At 45.4% G+C, this 24,502-nt stretch overlaps 2 protein-coding genes and 1 pseudogene across 16 annotated transcripts in view; 1 reads left to right on the top strand and 2 right to left on the bottom strand.

The window, feature by feature from the left end:
* The window catches only part of LOC144288622 (retinitis pigmentosa 9 protein-like), a 42,092-nt gene extending 23,986 nt beyond the window's left edge, over positions 1-18,106 (bottom strand). For both annotated transcript variants that reach the window (XM_077856284.1, XM_077856283.1), the window contains exons 1-4: positions 17,924-18,106; positions 5,123-5,153; positions 3,874-4,003; positions 978-1,069 (exon numbers count right to left, since the gene is read on the bottom strand). In XM_077856284.1, coding sequence (XP_077712410.1) covers positions 978-1,069; positions 3,874-4,003; positions 5,123-5,153; positions 17,924-18,075 — 405 coding nt within the window. In that variant the 5' untranslated portion in view covers positions 18,076-18,106. The remainder of the gene's footprint in view (positions 1-977; positions 1,070-3,873; positions 4,004-5,122; positions 5,154-17,923) is intronic.
* LOC144288611 (glyceraldehyde-3-phosphate dehydrogenase pseudogene) lies at positions 7,923-10,524 on the bottom strand (annotated as a pseudogene).
* A 3,045-nt stretch (positions 18,107-21,151) lies between the features above and the next one.
* BBS9 (Bardet-Biedl syndrome 9) overlaps positions 21,152-24,502 on the top strand; it is a 431,432-nt gene continuing 428,081 nt past the window's right edge. For 4 of the 14 annotated variants that reach the window (XM_077856240.1, XM_077856238.1, XM_077856235.1 and 1 more), the window contains exon 1: positions 21,156-21,944. The gene's annotated coding sequence lies outside the window, so the exon portion shown is untranslated. Of the gene's footprint in view, positions 21,945-22,357; positions 22,456-24,502 lie in introns of all 14 variants that reach the window. The other 10 variants (XM_077856239.1, XM_077856231.1, XM_077856237.1 and 7 more) reach the window with 8 other exon arrangements.

The raw sequence follows: 24,502 nt of genomic DNA, 5'->3' as shown, positions 1-24,502 counted from the left end.
GCCTTTTTTAAAAAAGATTTTGTTTATTTATTTATTCATGAGAGACACACAGAGAGAGGCAGAGACATAGAGGGGGAAACAGGCTCCTCACAGGGAGCCCGATGTGGGATTGATCTCCGGACTCAGGATCACGCCTCGGGCCGAAGGCAGATGCTCAACCACTGAGCCACCCAGGCGTCCCGAATTTTTAAAATGTCTTAAAGTCCCTGGCAAATGTTTGCGGACCCCAGTTTGATATATGGTGATAATCCTAATCTCTCTGATAACAGCATAAGTAAACTGCCTGAAAGAGTGCCTGAATGGGTGCTAACAACCCTGCAAGGTGACTGTGAAAATAAAGTGGGGAAATGACACATCTATTTTACTGTCATGCAAACTGGATACATCATTTATACATATATATCTAGTTTATAAAAGAAACATATTTAATCTTGACATAAAGATTGGAACTAGAACGCTGATTTTAGTTATGAAAGATTTTTTTCTATAAGCAAAAAGTGATTGAACACATAACAGTGTCTTTCAGAAAAGGAAATTGGTGTTCCCAAGGCATAAGCAAATGTCACTTTAATAAACATTAGTTTTTTGCTAATGAGCTAATCTGTCATACAAATTCAGTTTATTTATTTTTATTTATTTATTTTTTTAAATATTTTATTTATTTGTTCATGAGAGGCACAGAGAGAGAGGCAGAGACACAGGCAGAGGGAGAAGCAGGCTCCACGCAGGGAGCCCGATGCGTGACTCGATCCCGGGACCCCAGGATCACGCCCTGGGCTGAAGGGGGCGCTAAACCGCTGAGCCACCCAGGAATCCCCTCAAATTCAGTTTAACAGAAATGTCATTAACACAGATACTTTGGCCAGAAAGCCCTGGAAATGTAGTTCATGTTAACCTCCAGTTCACTGGTCACTGCCTGAGTCATTGACATTCACCATTTCTGGCAAATATAAATTGAAACCCTGGGTTTTACTTACAACTCTGAACTGTTCTAACTTCTGGTTGCCTTTGATAAAAAAAGGGCATTCTTTGTCGCCTGTTCGGTGACCATACCGTTTACAACGCCAACCTAAAAAGAAAGAAAAGGGATATATTTCTGTAAGATAATGAAGTTTTACTTAATCAAGATAAAATATCAATAGATCATACTAAAGATATTCTTCATTAGATTCCAATTTCCAAAGCAAATGCAATTAGTGGATGAGCCATGCTTACATATTTACACCAGAAAATAGAGAAAAATCAATTGCTTCCATAAGCATCCTTTAATCTTGGGTTTTAGAAATGAGCCAAGTAGTTACTAAGCAATGCTGTGCAAATATTAAAATCTGATTTTTTTTTTGTACTGTTGCTCCCTCTATCCTGGACTTCCATTATGCTGAATGTCCTAACCCTTTGTACTTCAGGATGTGACCTCATTGTGAGATAGGATCTTTGGAGGGGCCTGAGACAGATTTTTTTCCCTCACAGCCCTCAGAAGGAGCCAACCCTGCTCACACTCTGATTTCACACTGACAGCCTCCAGAATGGTAAGACAATAAATTTCTATTGTTTAGTCACCTGAAAGCCTCTTCACAAATGAAAAAGGTGAAAAAATAAATAGGAAACACCAAGAAATAAGATATTAGAAGAAAAACATCCTTAGGGAACATATTGCAATGACAGAATAAGAACAGAATAAAAGAATCATAGAAGAAAAAAGAGCTTCTGGAACTGAAATAAAAAACTTAATTGGAGGATTGGTAGCTATGTTGATGAAATATTCTAGAGAGCAGAAAACAAAAATAGGAAAGAAAAGAACAGAAATTAGAAAACCAATCTAAGAAGTCCATCACCCCATTGCAAACAAAGGAGAGGAAATAATCAATGAAACAATTTGTGAGGGCAGCCCGGGTAGCTCAGTGGTTTAGCACCACCTTCAGCCCAGAGCCTGATCCTGGGGACCCAGGATCGAGTCCTGCGTCGGGCTCCCTGCCTGGAGCCTGTTTCTGCCTCTGCCTGTGTCTTTGCCTCTCTCTCTCTGTTTCTTTCATCAATAAATAAATAAAATCTTAAAAAAAAAAAAAAAAAGAAACAATTTGTGGGAATTCAGGATATTGGGAACAGGGAGATGATCTCCTAAACTCTTGGACAGAGGAATAAAAAACAAAAGACAACAACCAACAACAAAGCAGGTTACATCAAGGCATCCGGAATATTAATTGCCTCAGACTTGTCAACAGCAATTCTACCAATGAGAAGGCAATGGAGCAGTGCCTTCAAAATTCTGAAAGAAGCTTGTTTTTAACAAAGAATTCTACATAGCAAACTAAAATATTAAATAGAGATGTTTCCAGAAAAATACAGTCTTGAGAATTTTCTCTCTGATAACCCATTTCTCGGCTACTAGAGAATGTCCTCTACCACACCAAGAGAAGGCAACAAGAAAGAAGACCCAAGATATGGCAACTAGGAGATCACACACAAGAGGGAGGTTAAGGGAAACCAGAGAGTGATGGTGAAGGAGGGTCCCTGGAGATAGCAGGGTGAACAACTCTCTGCAGGAGGAAAAAACTAACAGAATACCTCAAGTGTCTGAAGCAGTTGAATTAGTAATCAGTACACAGAAAAAAGCAAAAAGAACAACAAAAAAGGCAACTATGAACTGCAGGGAAAACAAAACATTATGCAGGCTGCATGAAAGGAAATGTAATTGGTTTAGTACATGATTCAATTCTGAAAAATAATCATAATTAAATATACACAAAAGATTTAACGAAATTATGATATAACATATTGGGAAAATGGGAGATAGGCAGAGTATGTATGAAGTGGGGTGGAAGTAGAAAAAAAGAGCTGGAAATCTTCTAGAGTAAGAAGTCAACATATATAGTGAAGAAATCTGAAAAATAAAGTCAGGAATACAACACTGTTATTTAGATACATGGAAATAAACTTCAAAATACTCTTTTTTTTTTAAGTTTTATTTTTTTAAGTAATCTCTATTCCCCATGTGGGGCTGGAACTCATGACCCTGAGATCAAGAGTTCCATGCTCCTTTGCCTGAACCAGCCAGGTGCCTCCAAAATAATCTTAAAAGAAGTTTACATGGTTACCTTTAGTATGAGGCGAATGAGGGAACTACTATTTTAATTATGCGCATGAAGGATCTCTCTACAAATGTCTTTACTTTATTTTTTTAAAGGTTTCATTTATTTATTCATGAGATACAGAGAGAGGCAGAGACATAGGCAGAGGCTCTCCATTCAGGGAGCCTAATGTTGGACTCAATCCCAGATCTCCAGGATCACACCCTGGGCAGGCACTAAACCACTGAGCCACCTTGGCTGCCCTATACAAATGTCTTTCAAAGGCAGCAGTACCCTTTCTCAAATACCATCTTATGCTGGACGAAAAGTGCAGCCCTGGTGGGGTGGGGGTGTGCATGTATACCATACTGTTCCGGACCCACCCTCTGGGGCCCACAGATTACACGGATGGAACCTTAACACCACTGGTGGGGGGCAAATGATGCAAGACCCAAAGGGACTGCCCTCCAATACATCTCTTGTCCCTCGTGGCATTTACACAAGGGAATATCCTTTTTGTTACTGGAATATAACCGAAGAGTGAACTCCAAAAGTAGCTATGTTTCTGTGGAAGACCACTGCCCTTGGAGTCAGAAGCCCTGGAATCAAAGCTCTGCTCTACCTCTCACCTCGGACCACTTACTAACACATGCAGGTCAGCTTCCTGAACTGTAAAACAGGGATCATACTTTGACTTTACAGGGCTGCAGTGAGAACAAATTAAAACAACAACAAAAAGAAGTAAACACGCTCTGTATAACTTGCGTGTATTGAGGAGTGTTACTTGAAACTCTCCCATGCTCACACTGCATAACTTTGACTTCTTTCCCCAGTGGCATCCAAAGTCCTTTCGTTGGAGCGTGAGCCAGAAATTCCCTGGCATGTTCATTGCCTGGTACATCTGGTATACAGTCTTCTGGCTTCGTCTCATCTTCCTAAAAAAGGAAACAGCGTGTACACAACTTGGCAAAAAAGCACAGGAATTCTCTCCCACCTGCTTCTGAACACAACACTGCCTGGCTTTCTCAGGGGCTGGACACACCCGTGTCATCCTAAGTTACCCTCTCAAATGCGAGAAAGATAAATTATACCTGACAGAAAAACGAGAAATAAATGTACCAGAAGAACTATGTCAGGAACATGACAGAGCTATTCTTAGAGAAATATTACTAGTATTGTTCACATAGGAATGATTTGTGAGCTCCAAATCCTGATTCTAGATCACAAAAATTAGATTCAGACCACAAACTTTTCTGTTAACTTAAAAGCCTTGTGTAATGAGGCAAAGTATAGGATTAAACAAGATTTCCTGAAATGATGAGAATAACATGTTAAATTTAAAAAGATTATTATCCCTTGGAGACCACAGTCATGTTGTACAATCTCACACATGCTGTATTTATGAAGTGTGCTTTCACCACCAAATAACTTCGTTACACAATTAAGGTGTTATTTTTTTTTTGGCTACTGATTGTCTGCAGTTCCTATGAATATTAAATTTATACAAAAGAAGGTTTTTCTAACAGTCTTTTCTTTTCTGTGAACATGAGCAAGGAGAAGGCTGTCCTGGCCTCTACCGAGCCCTCTAGGTCTCCCTCCCGCAGAGAGACTGGACCCTGGGGCCAGGTGCTGCCGGGAGACAGGGGGGTGCACTGCACTAGGGACTGGACCAGGGGACTTTCCAGTCCCCTTAGAGACTACTGTTCTCTGAGCTGATGACACTTGGGAAGCCAGCAGCAAGTCAGAGGAGGAACACAACTATGAGAAGATGCAGCCACGGCAAGAGAGGGAGCGAGGGAGAAGGGGACTGATCACTGAGGAATGTGCGGGCCCCAGTTCTTAGGGACAGACACAGGGCTGAGGACATTTCTACAAAGGCACAGGCTGGACCAGCCCAAAGTGTATGAACTGACTGGAATCCGCAGGGTGGAGCGGCGTTATCATAAAAGGATGTTCAAACCTTATGCAACAGGTGTTCGTAACAAGTTACTGACTCTGAGCACCGAGTCAAATTCATCTAAGAGAATAACCAAAGGCACAAACTTCACACTGACCTTGATAAGCCCAGGAGGAGGTTTTTCATAGCTAGAAAAGAAAAGACATCGTTAAAAACATTAACAAAAATATAACACGTTTTAGTGAGCAAAAAGCAACTGCAGGCCAAAACAAAAAGGATACTTTTAGTAAAACTTTAAAAACTACATTGTATCTAAAGCAGTTGATAAAATATGCCCAGCAGTCGGGGATCACCTATAAATAACCTGACGCTGCACCACATCCTGTGGCGATCTAGAATTGAAATTCCCTGAAGTAATAACCAGGTGTCTGAGCTCAGTGATTTTATTTTTGAAGAAGAGAAAGCAAGAGATTGCAGGGGAAATGCGAGGGAAGAAAACCTATGAGCTGATCAGGGTTCCAACTGTCATAGTTGTCAGGTTGTTTACCTGACACACCTTCTACTTACTCAACATTGAAGAGGCTCATGGGAGTGGGGTGGTGGCAGGTGGAGAAAACTGTACTGACTTGATTGGGGGCAGCACAGAGGGGCAGGAGCAAAGCTGGAGGGAAGGGCCTGTTGCAGGGGAAGGAGGTGAGGGTGATCTCTCTTAGAGGCTTCCTCTCCCATTTCCCCACAGCTCCCAGTTCAAATCCTGCCCACCCACCCACCCTGCCTGCAGAGTGAGCCAGCTGTCTGCCCCTCGGCTCTCCGACAGCCCTCTGTGTACTTTGGACCTTGCTGGACTCGGGGTCCAGGACCCCTGCAGGTGCCTGGACCACAGGCAGCATTCAGTAAAGAACACGGCTAGAGGAAGCAGATGTATGATGGGTGGGAATGTACTTTCCTTTTGAGCTCTCAGACCCCCAAGGCTCCTACGGGAACATACACATCATCCCTATGCTCCCCATTCATTTTCCCTTCCCATCACTCTGCCGGAACTGCCCCAAAAGGCTTCTAGTTTCCAAATCTGGAAAATTAGTTCCAAATGCTCATGTATGTTTTAAAAATTATTATTATTTCTAAAGATTTTCTTTATTTATTCATAAGAGACAGAGAGACACACAGGCAGAGGGAGAAGCAGGCTCCATGCAGGGTCTCCAGGATCACGCCCTGGGCTGAAGGCAGCGCTAAACTGCTGAGCCACCGGGGCTGCCCTAAAAATTATTATTTTTTAAGTTGAGATACAACTAACATATAACACTACTACTATTAGGTGTAATCATGTTATTTATTTTATTTTATTTATTTTATTTTTTTTATTTATAATAGTCACACAGAGAGAGAGAGAGAGGCAGAGACACAGGCAGAGGGAGAAGCAGGCTCCATGCACCGGGAGCCCCACGTGGGATTCGATCCCAGGTCTCCAGGATCACGCCCTGGGCCAAAGGTAGGCGCCAAACCGCTGTGCCACCCAGGGATCCCATCATGTTATTTTTTTAAAAAACTTTATTTATTTATTCATTAGAGACAGAAAGGCACAGACATAGGCAGAGGGAGAAGTAGGCTCCCTATGGGGAGCCTGATATGGGACTTGATCCCAGGACCGCAGTGAGATCATGTAACGTGGGTATCAAACACATTGGACAGCATCCCCCTTCCTCTGCAAAAAAGAAGAAACTGAAAAATCAAGCAGGACAAGTGAACATCTTAGGTCTTCTCAATGCCTCTATAAAGAACATTTTCCTGGGAGTGGGTATCTGGGCAATGAGGTTGGTTTAAAATTGTGTTTTGACTCCAAAAGCTTGTAAGTGTGGGAATCCCAAAATTGCTGCAGACAGGTGCTGAGTTCAGAGATGATTAATTTTCTGAATTTTGTATCATAAAATGTCTTTTAACACCAGAAAAACACTAATAAATGTTAAAATGGTAGATCATTTATCTAAGTCACATAAATATAGATTATCCCAAAAAGAATGTAGGGCAATATCCCAAATAGTTTAAGATAATAATAATAAAAAAAGCAATAGGGTAAAGAACAGTGTATTTGGTGTGCTTCCATTTGTGTGTATGTGGAGAAGGAGACTAAAAGTACAGATGTAGGGGATCCCTGGGTGGCGCAGCGGTTTGGCACCTGCCTTTGGCCCAGGGCCCGATACTGAAGACCCGGGATCGAATCCCACGTCGGGCTCCTAGTGCATGGAGCCTGCTTCTCCCTCTGCCTGTGTCTCTGCCTCTCTCTCTCTCTGTGTGACTATCATAAATAAATAAAAATTAAAAAAAAATAAAAATAAAAGTACAGATGTATAAGCACAGAGGTGTCTTGAAATGAATGGAATACCTCTGGAAGGAAACCTGAGGGAGGGACCTTTATTTTTCACTCATATTTATTTATATGCAAATATGTCACCTCATGTTTTTTCATTACAAAAGAAAAGTGAAATTGATGGCATTTTCCTGGTACCTATGTTAGTAGAGGCACAGGTTAATTTCCCTCTGAAAGCAAAACCAAAAGTAATGTGAGATTAAGAAAGAAAAACGGCCCCAAAATATGCTACTAACAGCTCATAGGCTGCATTTTTGTTTTGAAGTTTCAGTTATTTCTGTAGTTTTTTTCAAGAATTAAATCTCCACTCTAGCTCTATCAAGCTTGTTATTTTCTTCCTAACAAAAAAGAACAAGTATAATAGGGGAAACTGAACTTAATTCTTAGGCGATATGAAGGTTCAACTTGAAAACTTATTTGTTGCACAAGTATTCACTCAACCATTATGTCAGGCATAGTGCTAAGTATCAGAAGACAAAACCAAGGGCACAGAAAATTCCCTTTTGTCCAAAATCCCTGGGAAGAGCAAGGCACTGTACTCCTCCAATCCACAGACTTATTTCCCTTGAATAAAGGACATCAAATCCATTACTAAATCATATTATTTTTATTGACTCTCTTTATAAACTGTGCAACTGCCTTGATAAAGAGGTTTTGGTTTTTTGGAGTAGAGAACTCCCACATTTCCAGCTGTAACATTTTCCAGTTCTAAATGAATGGGCTCTGGAGGTGTTAACAAGAAAACCACGGTCCCAAAATGGAGCCACTTAGTCCATGTCATCCAACTGGGCCCTAATATATACCCTAATTACAGTTTTAACCTCCTCCACAAACGTATTCTTAACTGTCAGCAGGAATATTCTGATTAGTACCAATAAACTGATCTGTCACATGGGCTCTCTCTATCCACCAAAGATGAGATAATCTGCACGATAAGACTCCCTGCTCTTTCACCTAAGAGAAGGTGACTTTGCCTGGAACAATTTTTTTTCTTTGGCTGGTAACTTCATTCACCACCCTCCTAGAAATCTTCCGTTTTGTACAGTTTGGAGCATCTCTCTACTTGCTAGATGGGATGCTGCTGGATTCATGAATCAATTAATAAAACCAACTACATCTTCAAATTTACTAGGTTGAATTTTTGTTCTTTAACACAGGTAAAAAATTCTTTTGGTTTGAATTCTGATTCATTCTCACTGCCTGTGTACTTTGGACAAGTTATTTAATCCTGAGAGCCTCAATTTCCTCATTGGTCAATATGTCACAGCAAACATCCCTTTCATCTCTGGAAAGGCACTTCACAATGTTGGCTTCTGCTCCTTCTGTTGAAACCAAGTCACTGCTCTCAGCAGCCTCATGAGGCAGCCCAGGACTGAAGCACTAGCATCATAAAGGCCAAGATGTGGACCAGCAGAGAAGCTTGGCCATCCCAAGACAGTCTTCACATCTTTTTTTATAGGTCTGCAGTCTTACAGGGATTTGCCAGCTGCTCCTAAGTGGAGGTGGGCACAGACCTGGCAGTGGACTTCCCACAGACATCATCCCCAGCTGGGCTTACTGCCTTTCTAGACCACAGGACTCAGGGACTCCTTTTCCATATCTGGCTTCAGGGATCACTGCCTCTTCCCCTGTGTAGGTGTTACATCAGCATTTAGCCAAGTGTATCCATTCTCCTGTGAGGCTCATAAAATATGCCTTATTATAAACTATCATGTTAAAAATCTCAGAATAAGGAAGGGCAGGTCAGGGACTCTGACCCTCAATCTTTTCTTCCCCCAACATCAGTTCCAACAGTTTCCTTCATTGATTCCAACAACTGGAGGCTACCAATTAAGAGGCTGATTTGGGACAATCACCCAGACCTCGTGACATCTAGAGTTCTTTTTCTTTTTTTTTTTTTTTTTGGCTGGGTACAGTATACTTTATTGATGGTACATGACAAGGTAGGGCTCCCCAAGCCCCTCCCCTTCCTTGGGGTCTAGGATGTAAATTGGAGGTCAGGAGATTCTCTCAGTGTGTTGGGGGATTAAGTTGTGGCAGGGACTCCCCAGCAGCTGAGGGCCTCTCTCTTCCTCTTGTTCTTGCTGGGGCTGGTGGTCCAGGAGGCTCTTACTCCTTGGAGGCCATGTGGACCATGAGGTCCACCACCCGGTTGCTGTAGCCGAATTCATTGTCATACCAGGAAATGAGCTTGACAAAGTGGTCATTGAGGGCAATGCCAGCCCCAGCGTCGAAGGTGGAAGAGTGGGTATCACTGTTGAAGTCACAGGAGACCACCTGGTCCTCAGTGTAGCCCAGGATGCCCTTCAGGGGTCCCTCCGATGCCTGCTTCACTACCTTCTTGATGTCGTCATATTTGGCAGCTTTCTCCAGGCGGCAGGTCAGATCCACAACTGATACATTGGGGGTGGGGACACGGAAGGCCATGCCAGTGAGCTTCCCGTTCAGCTCAGGGATGACCTTGCCCACAGCCTTGGCAGCGCCAGTGGAAGCAGGGATGATGTTCTGGGCAGCCCCTCGGCCGTCACGCCACAGCTTCCCAGAGGGGCCGTCCACGGTCTTCTGGGTGGCAGTGATGGCATGGACGGTGGTCATGAGGCCCTCCACGATGCCGAAGTGGTCATGGATGACTTTGGCTAGAGGAGCCAAGCAGTTGGTGGTGCAGGAGGCATTGCTGACAATCTTGAGGGAGTTGTCATACTTCTCATGGTTCACGCCCATCACAAACATGGGGGCATCAGCAGAAGGAGCAGAGATGATGACCCTCTTGGCCCCGCCTTTCAAGTGAGCCCCAGCCTTCTCCATGGTGGTGAAGACCCCAGTGGACTCCACAACATACTCAGCACCAGCATCACCCCATTTGATGTTGGCAGGATCTCGCTCCTGGAAGATGGAGATGGACTTCCCGTTGATGACAAGTTTCCCGTTCTCAGCCTTGACTGTGCCGTGGAATTTGCCGTGGGTAGAATCATACTGGAACATGTACACCATGTAGTTGAGATCAATGAAGGGGTCATTGATGGCGACAATATCCACTTTGCCAGAGTTAAAAGCAGCCCTGGTGACCAGGCGCCCAATACGGCCAAATCCGTTCACTCCGACCTTCACCATCGTGCCTCGGGGACGCGCCTGGGGCTGCACCAGGAGACGCGGCTGTCTGTCGGGCGGGGAGGAGCAGAGAGCTGACATCTAGAGTTCTTTCACCAAACTGCAACCACTGTTCTAAGTCAGCAATGCATTTCCTGTATTAATAACTGTTCATGGGTTAAATACGTTGTACAAGGGCACAAAGCCCAGAGTTCACGTGCTCACCTGTACATGACTGTCAGTGCATGTTTAGCTGAATACAGCAATTATTCTAGCACCATGTTTGTCCCTGGAAAACAGAAGACTACAGGAACACTTGAAATTCAGAGCTTGAGTACGATTTGATTTGGGCAGATACTGTGGTAAACCCAGTTTTCCCTAAAATAATTTCTACCACATTGCTCACTTACCCACTTTTTATTCACGGTGATAAAATTTATATACCATACTACCCTGTATTTTGACAATACTTTCCCCAACCCAAAGCAAAATACCACGAGGCTGGGGGAGGTAGTAACAAGACAACGACATCATGCCCTCTCTGAGGCAGGGGTTGGGTTGTGTGCAATATTAAATGCATACACGTTTGGTTGTTGATGCTGGGAACAGCCATGTGGAGGCAGATAATTCTAAGGAGTTTGTGAGGGGAAATGTTAAGCTAGGAATCAACATCTGAGCCAGGGTCTGACATTCATCAAGTTAATGGGAAACAGAGCTATAGGGTCTTTAATCACAGATTTTAGCAAGGATAAGCCTCCATCCTCTGGTTTGAAGACCAGGAATCGTTTTGTACAGCAGGAAACTTCCTGTCTGTGCTCTGTGGCAACTAATCACCAGACTGGCCAGGTCCTCATTATTTCTGGCCAGGGACCAAACTGAGAGAGACCTAGAAGCCTGAGAGACAAGAAGCAAATTCTGAGGCTGGGTGTCTGTGTACTCAAAGAGCATCTCAAACTCTTAAAGGGATTTGTATCTCTTCTATAAGGAGTAATACATACACATTCTATAGCTCAGATCTAGGTCTTAACCTTGTAAACCTCCAGGAAAGGACTCATTTTATTTTATTTTTATTTATTTATTTATTTATTTTTTAGGACTCATTTTAATATTTCAGAATGGCTGTAAAGTATAGAAACACTTAATGGTTTTATGTTTTCTTCATTCTGACCCTCTTCTTCTGGATCAACTTTAAAGACTCCTCAGAATAGATTATATATTTGAGGTTATAGAAGTTAGGGAGAATTGACCAAGGGAAAAGTGAAATGCTTTTCCTTTGAGCTTTCTCTTAAAATGTGAAAGAAAATAACTTTGGTGGGTGTGATATTGATGGTGGGTGTGATTATAATAAATATGTATTTGGTTTTCATCCACTGTTCTGGTACACAGCTCCTAAAACCTTGTAATTTCCTATATAAAGGCCATAGGAGCATCTTTTCTTATACTGTTTAGTTTTGTTCCCAGTTCTCAAAGTAGGTCCAGAGCTATAAAGGTAAAAGTTTGCTATTCATAACAAGGCCCTTTCAGCCAAACTGTTTATTAATGAGGTCACTTTTGCAAAGCTCCTAAAGATGAGGACTGGTTGCCAGGGGAACCAGTTCTATGATTAGAGGGTTGGAACTTTCAGTCTTACCTCCAGGGAGATTGAATTAGTCACCAATGGCCATTGATTAATCAATTATGCCTATGTGATGAAGCCTCTATAAAAAAAAAAAGCCCAGGGGTGCCTGAGTGGCTCAGTCAAGCATCTGCTTTCGCTCAGTTCATAAGGGGATGGAGCCCCACTTTGGGCTCCTTGCTCAGCTTGCTTCTCCTTCCTGCTTGTGTTCTCTTTCACTGTCTCTCTATTAAATAAATAAGCTCTTAAAAACAACAACAACAACAACAAACCCAAAATGGAGTTCAGAGAGCTTGAAGGTAAAACATGTAAAGGCGTGACGTGACGTATCTGGTGAGGACATGCAAGCTCCATGCCCCTTCCCACATGACTTACACTATGTATCTGCTCCACCTGGATGCTCCTGAGTTATATAACAATTTATAATAAATCAGTAATGACATAAACAAAATGTTTTCCTAAGTTCTATGAGCTGCTCCAGAGGAGGGTACTGAGGGACCCTGTGCTTTATAGACAATGGGTTACTAGCAAGCTGGACTTGTAATTGACATTTAAAGTGTGTGGAGAGGGGAGGTCTTCTGAGACTGAGCCCTTAACCTATAGGTTCTGACGCTGACTCCAGGTAGACAACATCAGAATTAAATCTGTAAGACACTTACTTGGTGTCCTCTGGGAACAGAAAATTTCTTGGTGATGCTGGAAAACTACACAGTTAGAACAGTGCTGTGAGTGTAGTATGAGTATAGAAAAGGAAAACAGGAGTGTTTTTTCCTTTGTAGTAGATGAAGGATGAGAAATGCCCTGAATAGCTACAGCAAAGAAAATGTCCCTTTGGCTTCATCTCTGGATGCTTCCAAATAAGGATTGTGATGGAGGCTTCTCCACTCTCATCATTAATCCAGAGTTTCTCTAAAGGAAATGATGTAAATGCTTTTGCCTAAGTGGAAAAGGAGTGTGATGGAACTGACTATACATTTTGAAACCTGTTATTATTAGCAATGGAACTCCCTAAAAAGTCCATTTTACAACTGTTTCTCCACACTTAAAGGAACATAGTTGATGTTTTTTCCTAGGGTTTAAGAATTCTTTATTTCTATAACATGTTAAAAAAAGGATATTTCTCAAGGTCTAAAGTAATAATTTAACTATTAAAAATAATAGATCTGAAAAAAAAATAGATCTGGGGTGCGCCTGGCTGGCTCAGTCGGTAGAGTAGTCGACTACTCGGTAGTCGACTCTCGGTCTCAGGGTTGTGAGTTCAAGCCCCACACTAGGTGTAGAGATTATGTAAACAAAACAACCAGATCTAGAATGGGAGTGTGTTTGTGTAGTTGGCTTCTTCACTGTGACAGTTGAGAAGTGTACACTCTTTGTAGTTATTAAGGTTAAAAAAAAAGTTGGTGGAGGTCCATTATTTTGTGCCATCTGTGAAGCCTTGCTACTAAATCATTCAGACTGTAATAAGTTTCTCTGAGCAGTAAGAAGACTATATTTAGATAACAGAGGAAAAACTATCTTTCCAACAGATTACGGGGAAAGAAATCTTTAATTTGCCAACTACTTAAAAATACTCTTGTATTTTTGAATGCTGGCATAGGATTTCTTTTGGAAGAGTCCTTGTGTAAGCATACTCAAATCCAGTTGTTCCCGCAGCTTGCTCCTATGCGGTGGAAGGCAGAGATAAACTGCCACATATATACAGAATCTCCATTTAGTTATGTCCAGCAGACAAGGGACACTTGAATAGAGTTGGAGCACGGGTTAAAGCACAGGGTGGAAGACTCAGATGCCTGTAGGGTTCTGGCAGGTATGGTCATAGGGTAAGAAAAGGTAAGGTAAAGTGTAAGAAACTGGCCAGGGGAGTGCAAAGGGACCTAATAAGGGCAACCAGGGGGAAAAAAGAATTTGAATTCAATTTGTGAAAAATCAGTATGTGACTTCCCATTTCACATTGCTGGCTGGTCAACTTAGTTATTTGCTTTCCTTTTCATTGTAGTCTGATATCCCTACAATTGAAATTTACCAGTCAATGAACCAGCACCTCTGCATTCTCTCTCTCTCAACTGCTCCCTTCAAAAAGCTTTATTTATTTGTTTTCAAAAGATTTTATTTACTTATTCATGAGAGACATAGAGAGAGAGAGGCAGAGACATAGGCAGAGTGAGAAGCAGGCTCCATGCAGGGAGCCCGACGTGGGACTCGATCTCAGGACTCCAGGATCATGCCCTGGGCCGAAGGCAGGCGCTAAACCACTGGGCCACCTGGGCTGCCCCTTCAAAAAGCTTTATAATGCCTCACTCTTAATGGGGGAGATCCAAGGATCCCTGCACATTAGGAAAAAACCTTTAAGTGAAAGAAACCATAAGAAAAGGCAGAGAAGAAACAGACAGCAAACAAAAAAAGAAAAAAAATAGTGTCCTTAAAGATGACAGATTTGTTATTGAGGAAAAAACAGATGCTAGGAGAAAAAGAATTCTCGGAATAAGCAGCTTTTCAAAATTAAAAACTGAAACTTAAAAGTGCAATGGTGGAAGGACTAGAAGGTAAATCTTATAGAAGTAGAATGAAAAGAGGATCACAAAAGTCTAAGAATTAAGAAAAAAACAAAATGGAGGGAAGAAAATTAAAACATAGATCATGTATGAATATTAAATACACACGAAGTATCAAGAAAATATTTAAAAAGTCTGAAATCTGGTGAGAAACAGTTCACATCACGAAACTGGAAGGGGCGTCTGGGTGGCTCTGTTGGTTAATTGCCCGACTCTTGATTGTAGCTCAGGTCATGATCTCAGAGTTGTGAGATGGAGCCCTGCATCAGATTCCCCACTCGGCAGGGAGTTGTTTGGGGAGTCTCTCCCTCTGTCCTCCTTCCCTCCATGCATGCTCTCTCTCCCTAAAATAAATAAATCTTAAAAAAAAAAAAAAAAAGAAACTGCAAAATACTAGATAAAAAGAATTCTTTAAGGCTTGCAAAAGAGGGAAGGTAGGACAAGTTCCTTAAAAAAGAAAGGAATCAGAATGGCACCAGATTTCTTGGCAATACTGGAAGCTAGGAAATAGTAGCCTACCACCTCTAAAATCAAGTGAAAATAATTTCTAGCCAGAATTCTATACCTAGACCACCTACCTATCATGTTTGAGGATAGGATAAAGACATTTTCAGGTATGTAAAGACTCAACAAATTCACCCCAATGCACTTTTTATAGGAAGTTACATAATACACTTCAACAAAATGAGGTAAAGAGAAAAAGAGGAAGACATAGGGTCCAGAAATGGGCTCCAAGACAGGAGAGTGACAAAGGCAGTTGTACACCAGGTTTAGAAAGTAACCACAGGGTACTGGAGAAGAGAAGGAGAATTCTCGGTTTTAAAAACAAACTGATCGGGATCCCTGGGTGGCGCAGCGGTTTGGCGCCTGCCTTTGGCCCAGGGCGCGATCCTGGAGATCCGGGATCGAATCCCACGTCAGGCTCCCGGTGCATGGAGCCTGCTTCTCCCTCTGCCTGTGTCTCTGCCTCTCTCTCTCTGTGTGTGACTATCATAAATAAATAAAAAATTAAAACAAAAAAAACCAAACTGATAGGCTGCCTGATATATAGAAACATTTAGGAAAAGTACTGTTGGCTTTTAGGGCCTTTTGAATAAAGTTAGCAGCAGGTAATAGGAAATTAAGCAAATGAAAAAGATTGAGGCTCTTATTAACCAGTTGAAAAACAAAAATCGTGCTAGAAAGCAAAAACAACAACAACAAAAAAATCACAAAACACCATTTTGCTCCAAAATGAGCAATGTTGGATAGTTATTATAATGCTAATAGCAACTACTGACTTAACAAAAATTATCATGGCTGAGTGAAATAAGTCAATCGGAGAAGGACAATCATTATACGGTCTCATTCATTCGAATATAAAAAATAGTGAAAGGGAATAAAGGGGAAAGGAGAGAAAATGAATGGGAAATATCAGCGAGGGTGACAGACATGAGAGACTCCTAACTCTGGGAAATGAACAAGGAGTAGTGGAAAGGGGAGGTGGGTGGAGGGATGGGGTGACTGGGTGACTGGGTGGGCACTGAGGGGGGCACTTGATGGGATGAGCACTGGGTGTTATGCTATATGTTGGCTAATCAAACTCCAATAAAAAAATATACAAAAAAAAAAACACAAAAATTATCATAGAGCTACACTGGAAGGATGGAGGCAAACGGGTAGAGAAAGAGAACGAAACCCTTATTTATGTGACATGAGGTTTATAGGTAGTGTCCGTTGTTCAATCTAAAAAAGCAGTATAAGCATACAATTTAGAAGTGAGTAGTTAAGTCCCAGAAGAAAAAAACTATTTACTTACTGAAACCTTGGTTGGAGAGAGAGTTGCAGGGAGTGTGCAGGTGACTACGGAACAGGGATATATGGACCCCCCCTTTTTTTTGTTTTTTTTTTTAAGGATTTTATTTATTCATGAGAGATACAGAGAGAGAGGCAGAGACACAGGCAGAGGGAGAAGCAGGCTCCATGCAGGGGAGCCTGATGTGGGACTGGATCCTGGGATCAGGCCCTGGGCAGAAGGCAGGTGCCAAACCCCTGAGCCACCCAGGCGTCCTGAACCACTTGCTCTTGAACTTAGTCTCTTAGTCTCATTTGATGTTTAAAATATTATTCTAAAAATAAAAATGTGGGACAGCCCAGGTGGCTCAGCAGTTTGGCGCTGCCTTTAGCCGGGGGGTGTGATCCTGGAGGTCTGGGATCGAGTCCCGCATCCGGCTCCCTGCATGGAGCCTGCTTCTCCCTCTGCCTGTGTCTGTTCCTCATTCTCTCTCTGTGTGTCTCTCATGAATAAATAAATAAAATCTTCAAAAAACAATTAAAAAAATAAAAATTTTGATTTAAAAGCAAACATGCCTTTGAATTAGCCAACCCAAATATGTCAGCAGCCCAGAAAGTTTAAATCCCTGAAATGGAAAAATCCAACTGATCTGGGAATCAGGCGACACCTGGCTTCCTCTTTAGTTTTGCTAGTTTACAGATCAACGTCTCCTTGATCAGGTTACTTAACTGCTGAACCTGCCTTTCTTTCCGCATCTGCAAAAGGAGGTTATAATCCTTCTGATGTCTATGAGTGCTCTGTGAGCTACAAAATAAATGTAGAGTGTTAGCCACTATCTGGTACCCCACAGTTAAAGATACTGAGGGGTCAGGCTGGGCTCTGGGAAGCTCAGGCTTAGGCTAGGGAAAGGTACTTGAACACCTGCACTGCATAGGACGTGGCCACAGAGCGCCTGGAGGGGCCAGGACCGGGAGATCCAGCAACGCAGCGCCTCCCGCAACCTCTGCCTCACTGATGTGACACAGCTCAGCAGGCAAAGCTCCGGGTTAATGACCAAGAATCTGAGCCCTCTAAGGACTTTCCCTTACACCTTCCCATGGGTCAGGCCAGTGCCCGACCCCGGGGACGCCAAAGAGGGGACCTGGAAGGCCGGGAATCCGCCTCCCACCCGGGGGTGCGGCCCCCGTCGCCACCCGCCCTGCCCCCACCGGGGGGTCCCGGCTCGGCCCGTGGAGCTGCCCCCGGCCTCGCTGCAGCCCCTGCACGCCCCGACGGCCGCGGGGTCTCCCCCTGCACCCCCCGCCCCCCGCCCCGGCCGCAGAGGGGGCGAACGCGGCTTCGGCGGCTTCGGCGGCTTCACCGTCGGCCCCGCGACCGGCCCCCGGGGAGGCGCAGGGCGGCGGCGCTCACTGCACCTGCCGCGGGCTCGGGCCCTGCGCAGGCCGCTCGGCGCCCCTCCCCGCCCCTCCCCGCCCCCCCGAGGCGCGCCCGCGGGGACCCGGGCACCCGGCGCCCGGCCTCCCCGCCCCCACACCTGGCGGAGCAGCGGGGCGGCGCGGACTCACAAGGACTCCAGGTGCTTGAGCTGCTGCAGCTGCTGCGCGTCGTGCCGCCGCCGCTTCTGCTCCCGGCGCCGCTGCAGCTCCTGCTCCGCCGTCTCCCGCGGCCGCCGCGCGCCCCCGTTCCCCGCGTCGTCGCGCCCGGGCCCGGCCGACATCGCGGCCCGCGTGGCGGAGGCGGCCCCGCGGCGGCCCGAGGCGGTGGCGGCGGCCAAGACGGCACTTCCTCCGCGCCCCGCCCCGCCCCGCCGGCCCCGCAGCGCCCCCTCCCGCCCGCCCCGCCGCGGCCTCCGGGCCCCCGCCCCCCCGCCCCCGCCGGGCCGCCCCGCGCCGCCGCCCGGAGTCCGCGCTCGCCGCGCCGGGGCCCCGCCGCCGGGCCGGCCGGGGTCGGAGCGCGCCCCCTGGCGGCGGCCGCGGGCGGCGGAGGAGGAGGAAGAGGAGGAGGAAGAGGAGGAGGAGGCGGAGGCCTGCGGGGAGCCCCGGCCGCGCCCCCTCCCCGGAGGCCCGGGACCCAAGGCGGCCCCTGTGCGGGCGGGGCTGCTGCGGGGCGCTGGGCCGCACCCGGCCTGGGCGGCAGCGACGCTCCCCGGGGACGTTCTCTCATTTCCTTTTTAAAAGATTTTATTTATTTACTCATGAGAGACACAAACAGAGAGACACAGGCCGAGGGAGAAGCAGGCTCCACGCAGGAGCCGGGCGGGGGCCCCGATCCCAGGCCTCCAGGATCACGCCCCGGGCTGAAGGCAGATGCTCCACCGCTGGGCCACCCGCGCGCCCCTGATGCTCTCACTTTCCGGCGCGCGGTCACCGCCTCGTCTGCGCGGACCTGGACCCGGTTCGGGAGCTGGACGGAGAGCTCCCTCCGCTGAGCGCTTTTATGCGCTGGTCGTGGAGCCAAGCCCTTAAGTGGGTTTAGCCTTTAAAAACTTACCAAGCGGGATCCCTGGGTGGCGCAGCGGTTTGGCGCCTGCCTTTGGCCCAGGGCGCGATCCTGGAGACCCGGGATCGAATCCCACATCGGGCTCCCGGTGCATGGAGCCTGCTTCTCCCTCTGCCTGTGTCTCTGCCTCTCTCTCTATGTGACTATTATAAATAAATAAAAAAAAAATAAAAAAAAAAACAACTTACCAAGTGCTCTTACTACTGGTATTACCCTTATTTCATAGATAAGGAGGCGGAGAGAGTTAAATAACCTGCCCACAAGGATGCAGGAGTAGAGGAGCCAGGCTGCAAATTGCTAAAGTGTTTAACCAGGTGCATTTTGTAAATGTATCTGATATGTGAAGTTGTAATCACTGTTTTAACATAACGGAAGAAACCATAAAGGAAGTAAAAGTAACAGCGTAGGGAATATTCCCCTCAAATGTGGCGTTCATTATAATTAATACTTAAAATACACGAGGAGCTTCTTCATTGTTTATTAGAGAAAATCCAAATGAATGAGCACACAAAGGCTATGAACAGAAGCATAGTTATTACACTGATATGTCCCAGAGCTTGGAAATCAGGTTCTTCCTTTGAGGGAAGAACTGGTGCATAAACCAATGTAGCGGTTGATGCAAGTTACCTGAACTAGTGTGTCCTGTAAATACTCTGGCTGTGAGGTTCTCTGGGTCTCCCAGAGGTTTGATGAACTACCTGATTTCCTAGAAACTACTCTGACCAGCTAAAGTGGCTTCTTTTGTCTGTGACTAAGAACTCTGTCAGAAACAATGTTTGATTGCAAAGTTAGTTTTTTTTTTTTTTTAAAGACTTTTATTTGGAAGCAAAAGAGTGCACAAGTGTGGGGAGCAGTGGGAAGGGGGCAGAAGCAGACCTCCCGCTCATGTGGGGCTCCATGCCAGGGCCTTGGGATCTTGACCTGAGTCGAGGTTAAGAGTGTGATGCCTGGGATCCCTGGGTGGCGCAGCGGTTTGGCGCCTGCCTTTGGCCCAGGGCGCGATCCTGGAAACCCGGGATTGAATCCCACGTCGGGCTCCCGGTGCATGGAGCCTGCTTCTCCCTCTGCCTGTGTCTCTGCCTCTCTCTCTCTCTGTAACTATCGTAAATAAATAAAAATTAAAAAAAAAAAAAAGTGTGATGCCTAACCAACTGAGCCACCCGGGTGCCCCACAAAGTTAGTTTTTTAATTTTTTTTAAAGATCTTATTTATTTATGCATGAGAGACACAGAAAGAGAGAGGCAGAGACACAGGCAGAGGGAGAAGCAGGCTCCATGCAGGGAGCCCGACGTGGGACTCGATCCCAGGTCTCCAGGATCATGCCCTGGACTGAAGGCAGCACTAAACTGCTGAGCCACCCAGGCTGCCCCCAATGTTAGTTTTTAAAATCAACCTTGATAGGGATCCCTGGGTGGCTTCCTGGCTGAAATTTTAATATATGGATAATATGGGAATATGTATTTTCTTTTTTAAAATTAGTTAAATATCTTAGCAGTTTCAAGATAATTCTTCCTTCCTTCCTTCCTTCCTTCCTTCCTTCCTTCCTTCCTTCCTTCCTTCCTTCCTTCCTTCCTTCCGTAGCTTCCACACCCAGCATGGAGCCTAATACAGGACTTGGACTCATTCATGACCCAGAGATCAAGAATTGAGCTGAGATCAAGAGTTGGGGGGTTAATCAATTGAGCCATGCAGGCACCTCCCAAGATAATTTTCACTTAATTCTTTTCATACAGTGCTTTATTCTATTATTTAGAAAAATCTCTTTTATTCTAGGGGCACCCCTTGGCTTTTTTTTTTTTTAAATTTTATTTATTTATTCATGAGAGACACAGAAAGGGAGAGGCAGAGACACAGGCAGAGAGAGAAGCAGGCTCCCTGCAAGGACCCCAATGCAGGACTCGATCGGAGACCCCAGGATCACGCGCTGAGCCAAAGGCAGACGCTCAACCGCCGAGCCACCCAGGCATCCCACCGCTTGGCTTTTGAAAGCATAGATGAGAAAAAAGTTTTAAAAGCACCACCTCTTGCCACCAGGGCTCAAAGACTGACCCTCGCTAGTGCGGCCACCCGGGCCACTGCCTCCTAGTTCATACACTGAGCCAATTACAAGCCTCTGAGCGGGGGAAAAGTAACTGCTCCAGGTGGCTGGGAAGAGAAACCGCGGAAAAACCTGGACGCCCCGCCCCGCGCAAGCCCCGCCCCCGCGCAAGCCCCGCCCCGCGGGAAGCCCCGCCCCTCCTGCGCGAGCCCCGCCCCCGAGGGTAGCCCCGCCCCCGCGCGCAGATACGCGGGGCGGGAAGGCGTGGAGGGGCGTGGCCTGCGTCCGCAGCGGAGGCGGGAGGCTGGTCTTCCTCCGATCCCAGGTCTGAGGCGCTGTCCAAGGACCGGAAAGGGAATGGTTTTAATGAGCTTTCCGCCAAAATAGGACCAAGGAGTGGTTCCCTCCAGCTCCCTCCAGTAGAAATCTGATTCCAGCCTGACCCGAGCAGGTAAAGGTCTTCCGCCTTCCACCCCGCCCCCTCGCCTCGGCCGCTCTGGACTACAAACCCCAGAAGGCGTCGGAGCTGCGCCCTCCGACTTGCGCCGCGGCGTTCGTTGTAAAGTGCTATGACAACAGGGCGAGGGTGGCTCGGAGTCAGGCAGGAGTGGGGACGTGTCCCTTCCGCGGCTGCCGTCCTTCGCCGGTCTCTCCCACTGACTGTCTTCCTCAGCGTTTCCTCCTCTTTGTGGGAAGCGGGACTTACCGTGGTTCTGGCCTGCCTGGTCTCTTGAGGGACTGACGCCGTGTTCCCCGCGTGTCTCCGGGATTGGCACGGAGGGGATGCAGGCTTCCTGCTTGTGGGTGTCGCTCCAGCTCTGTGGAGCCGGTGGTGCTCCCTGCTGAGGCGCTTTCCGTCTGGGACGAGGAACAAGTTGGAGCAGGGGAACCGCCGGGAGTAGTGAAGCGAGGGCTTGCTCTGCTCTGCACCCTCCATTCTTGCTCTCGTCGTTGCAGCTCTGGCACCCTGGCAGGAAGGAGTTCTTCAAGGGAAATCTGTGGAGAGTTCGAGGAAAGGTGGGTTCAGGACCCACCTGATTCGGCGTCAGGTAAGGGGATGTTTGGGATTAAACACTGGGAGCGTGGATGCCCCTTCTGTGTTTTGTTTTGTGGGCAAGATTGATCCTCTGATGCCGTGTCATGGGGTTGGGGGATATTGGATGACAGGTTTCTTAGGGAGGACGTGTGCATTAAAAATAAAACGAAACAAAAAGCAACGAGGAGCACAGTGTGTGGGAAGTCTTATGAGCATTTTCGAGGAAGGTTGATAAGAATTTTTAAAGATTCCATTCAGGAATGTCACGTGGTGCGCTAGCATCCTCCTCTCGTTGACACTCCAACAGGTCTTGTGAGCGAATGGCCAAAGCAGTTCTCAGCCTATGACTGCAGTAGGATGCATGCACTAATACCCTCTAATTCTTGCAATAGGATTATTGCTTCTCCTTCTCTTTCTATATTGCAGAGCACAGCAGTTTAGATGACCTGAGCTGATTTTTGTCAGCGCCTCCTTTCCTTCGTCAAGTCCTGCAATTGACTTCAGTTTCCTGGAGAAATTCATAGGTGTTTTTTTTTTTTTTTTTTTTTAATCCCCCCATCTCATTACTTTAAATGTGAAACCACATAGCACACATACATAACTTGAAGATTTTTTTTTTACAACTTGAAGATCTTTATCTTTTTTTTTTAAATTAAAAAAAATTTTATTTATGATAGTCACACACACACACACACAGAGAGAGAGAGAGAGAGAGAGGGGCACAGACATAGGGAGAAGCAGGCTCCATGCACTGGGAGCCCGACGTGGGATTCCATCCAGGGTCTCCAGGATCGCGCCCTGGGCCAAAGGCAGGCGCTAAATCGCTGCGCCACCCAGCGATCTTAACCAAAGTCAGACAGCATTTAGAGTGGGATAGATTTTCTAACTTGTTAGAAATATGTAAAGAGAATAATTGCTGCGATTTGTGAGTGTGTGTGTGTGTGTGTGTGTGTGAATAGACTGAATCCTTATTTAGAATTAAAACTTTTCATTTTGCAAATAATTTATAAGTTATTTAGTGTAAGGAATTTTTCATTTTGTGGAATTGTGTGTAATTGCTCTTAAATTACAACCACACAGATATTTATGCTACAAGTTTTTGATGGAAACATTCACTGAAGGGGAAGAAAATCCAATATCAGTAGTATATAGTAGTTTCTGATGTTTTACACCTTTTGATGTATGTAGCAAGTCTCCTTCCTCAGAATAAAGACTTTCAAATATTTCTTGGGACAACTGGGTGGCTCAGTGGTTGAGCGTCTGCTTTCGGCCCAGAGCCTGATCATGGAGTCCTGGGGTTGAGTCCTGCATTGGGCTCCCTCCGGGGGGCCTGCTTCTCCCTCTGCCTGTCTTCTCTCTCTCTCTCTCTCTCTCTGTGTGTGTCTCTCATGAATAAATAAATAAATCTTAAAAAAATATTTCTCAAAAATTATTGAAACAGAGTCACCTGGGTGGCTCAGTGGTTGAGCATCTGGCCCAGGTCAGGATCCTGGGGTCCTGAGATCGAGTCCCGCATCAGGCTCTCTGCAGGCAACCTGCTTCTCCCTCTGCCCATGTCTCTGCTCTCTGCATCTCTCATGAATAAATAAATAAAATCTTAAAAAAATTGTTGAAACGTGATGTTATTATAAAACATCCCTGCCAATTAACATTTCAGTGAAAGATTACTGTTAGTTTTTTGAATGTTCCATTTAAATATTCAGTCCAGGGACGCCTGGGTGGCTCAGCGGTTGCGCACCTGCCCAGGCTCAGGGCGTAATCCTTGGTCTCAGGATCAAGTCCCACATTGGGCACCTTGCATGGAGCCTGCTTCTCCCTCTGCCTACGTCTCTGCCTTTCTCTCTGTGTCTTTCATGAATAAATAAAATCCTTTAAAAAAATAAATATTCAGTCCAGAGGTTCAGATTGACCTTTGTAACTTTGTCTTGCTCAGAATACATTCCATCACTACCACTTCTATTACTACTACTAGTACTACTACAACTAGGTTACTACTGACATTTATTTGACATTTACTGAGTACATCCTATGCTTAAGCAGATACATGAGTTAGGCCATTTTATTTTCTCACCCTCCAGAACAATTAGGAAATTAGAGGGTGAGAGACTTGTCCAAAGTCACTCTGCTGAAGTGTGAAATGGAAAAGGGAACCATTTCTGTTTAACTCCCTCTTTTGGGCTCTTTTGTTTTCTGTGTCTTTTATTGAAAATTTCAATACAGATCTCTTATAATATTGTCTTCAAAAGCAGCATTCTTCTAACTCTGCGTATACTTATCATTTTTTTCTTGCAGTGGATGAACTGATTCCTACTTTCCAAAATTTGAGTCAGCATTAGCATGACCTGGAAAAAGCAAAACTGCAAACATGGACAAGAGCATTAGCAGTTTAGCCTCTAATTCCAGGATCTTGCCTTCTAATCCACATACTCTTTTTTTTTTTTTTTTTTTTTTAAAGCAAGGGAAAGAGAAGGGGGAGGGAGGGAGAGAGAGAGAGAGAGAGAATTCTTCAGCAGGCTCCATGCCCAATGTGGAGCCAAACTTGGGGCTCAATCTCTACAACCCTAAAATCAC

The sequence above is a fragment of the Canis aureus genome, chromosome 18 (genome assembly GCF_053574225.1).
Source record: "Canis aureus isolate CA01 chromosome 18, VMU_Caureus_v.1.0, whole genome shotgun sequence".
Classification (NCBI taxonomy): Eukaryota; Metazoa; Chordata; class Mammalia; order Carnivora; family Canidae; genus Canis; species Canis aureus.
Note: the sequence above shows the minus strand (reverse complement) of the source record. Positions and strands in the feature narration are given on the sequence as shown.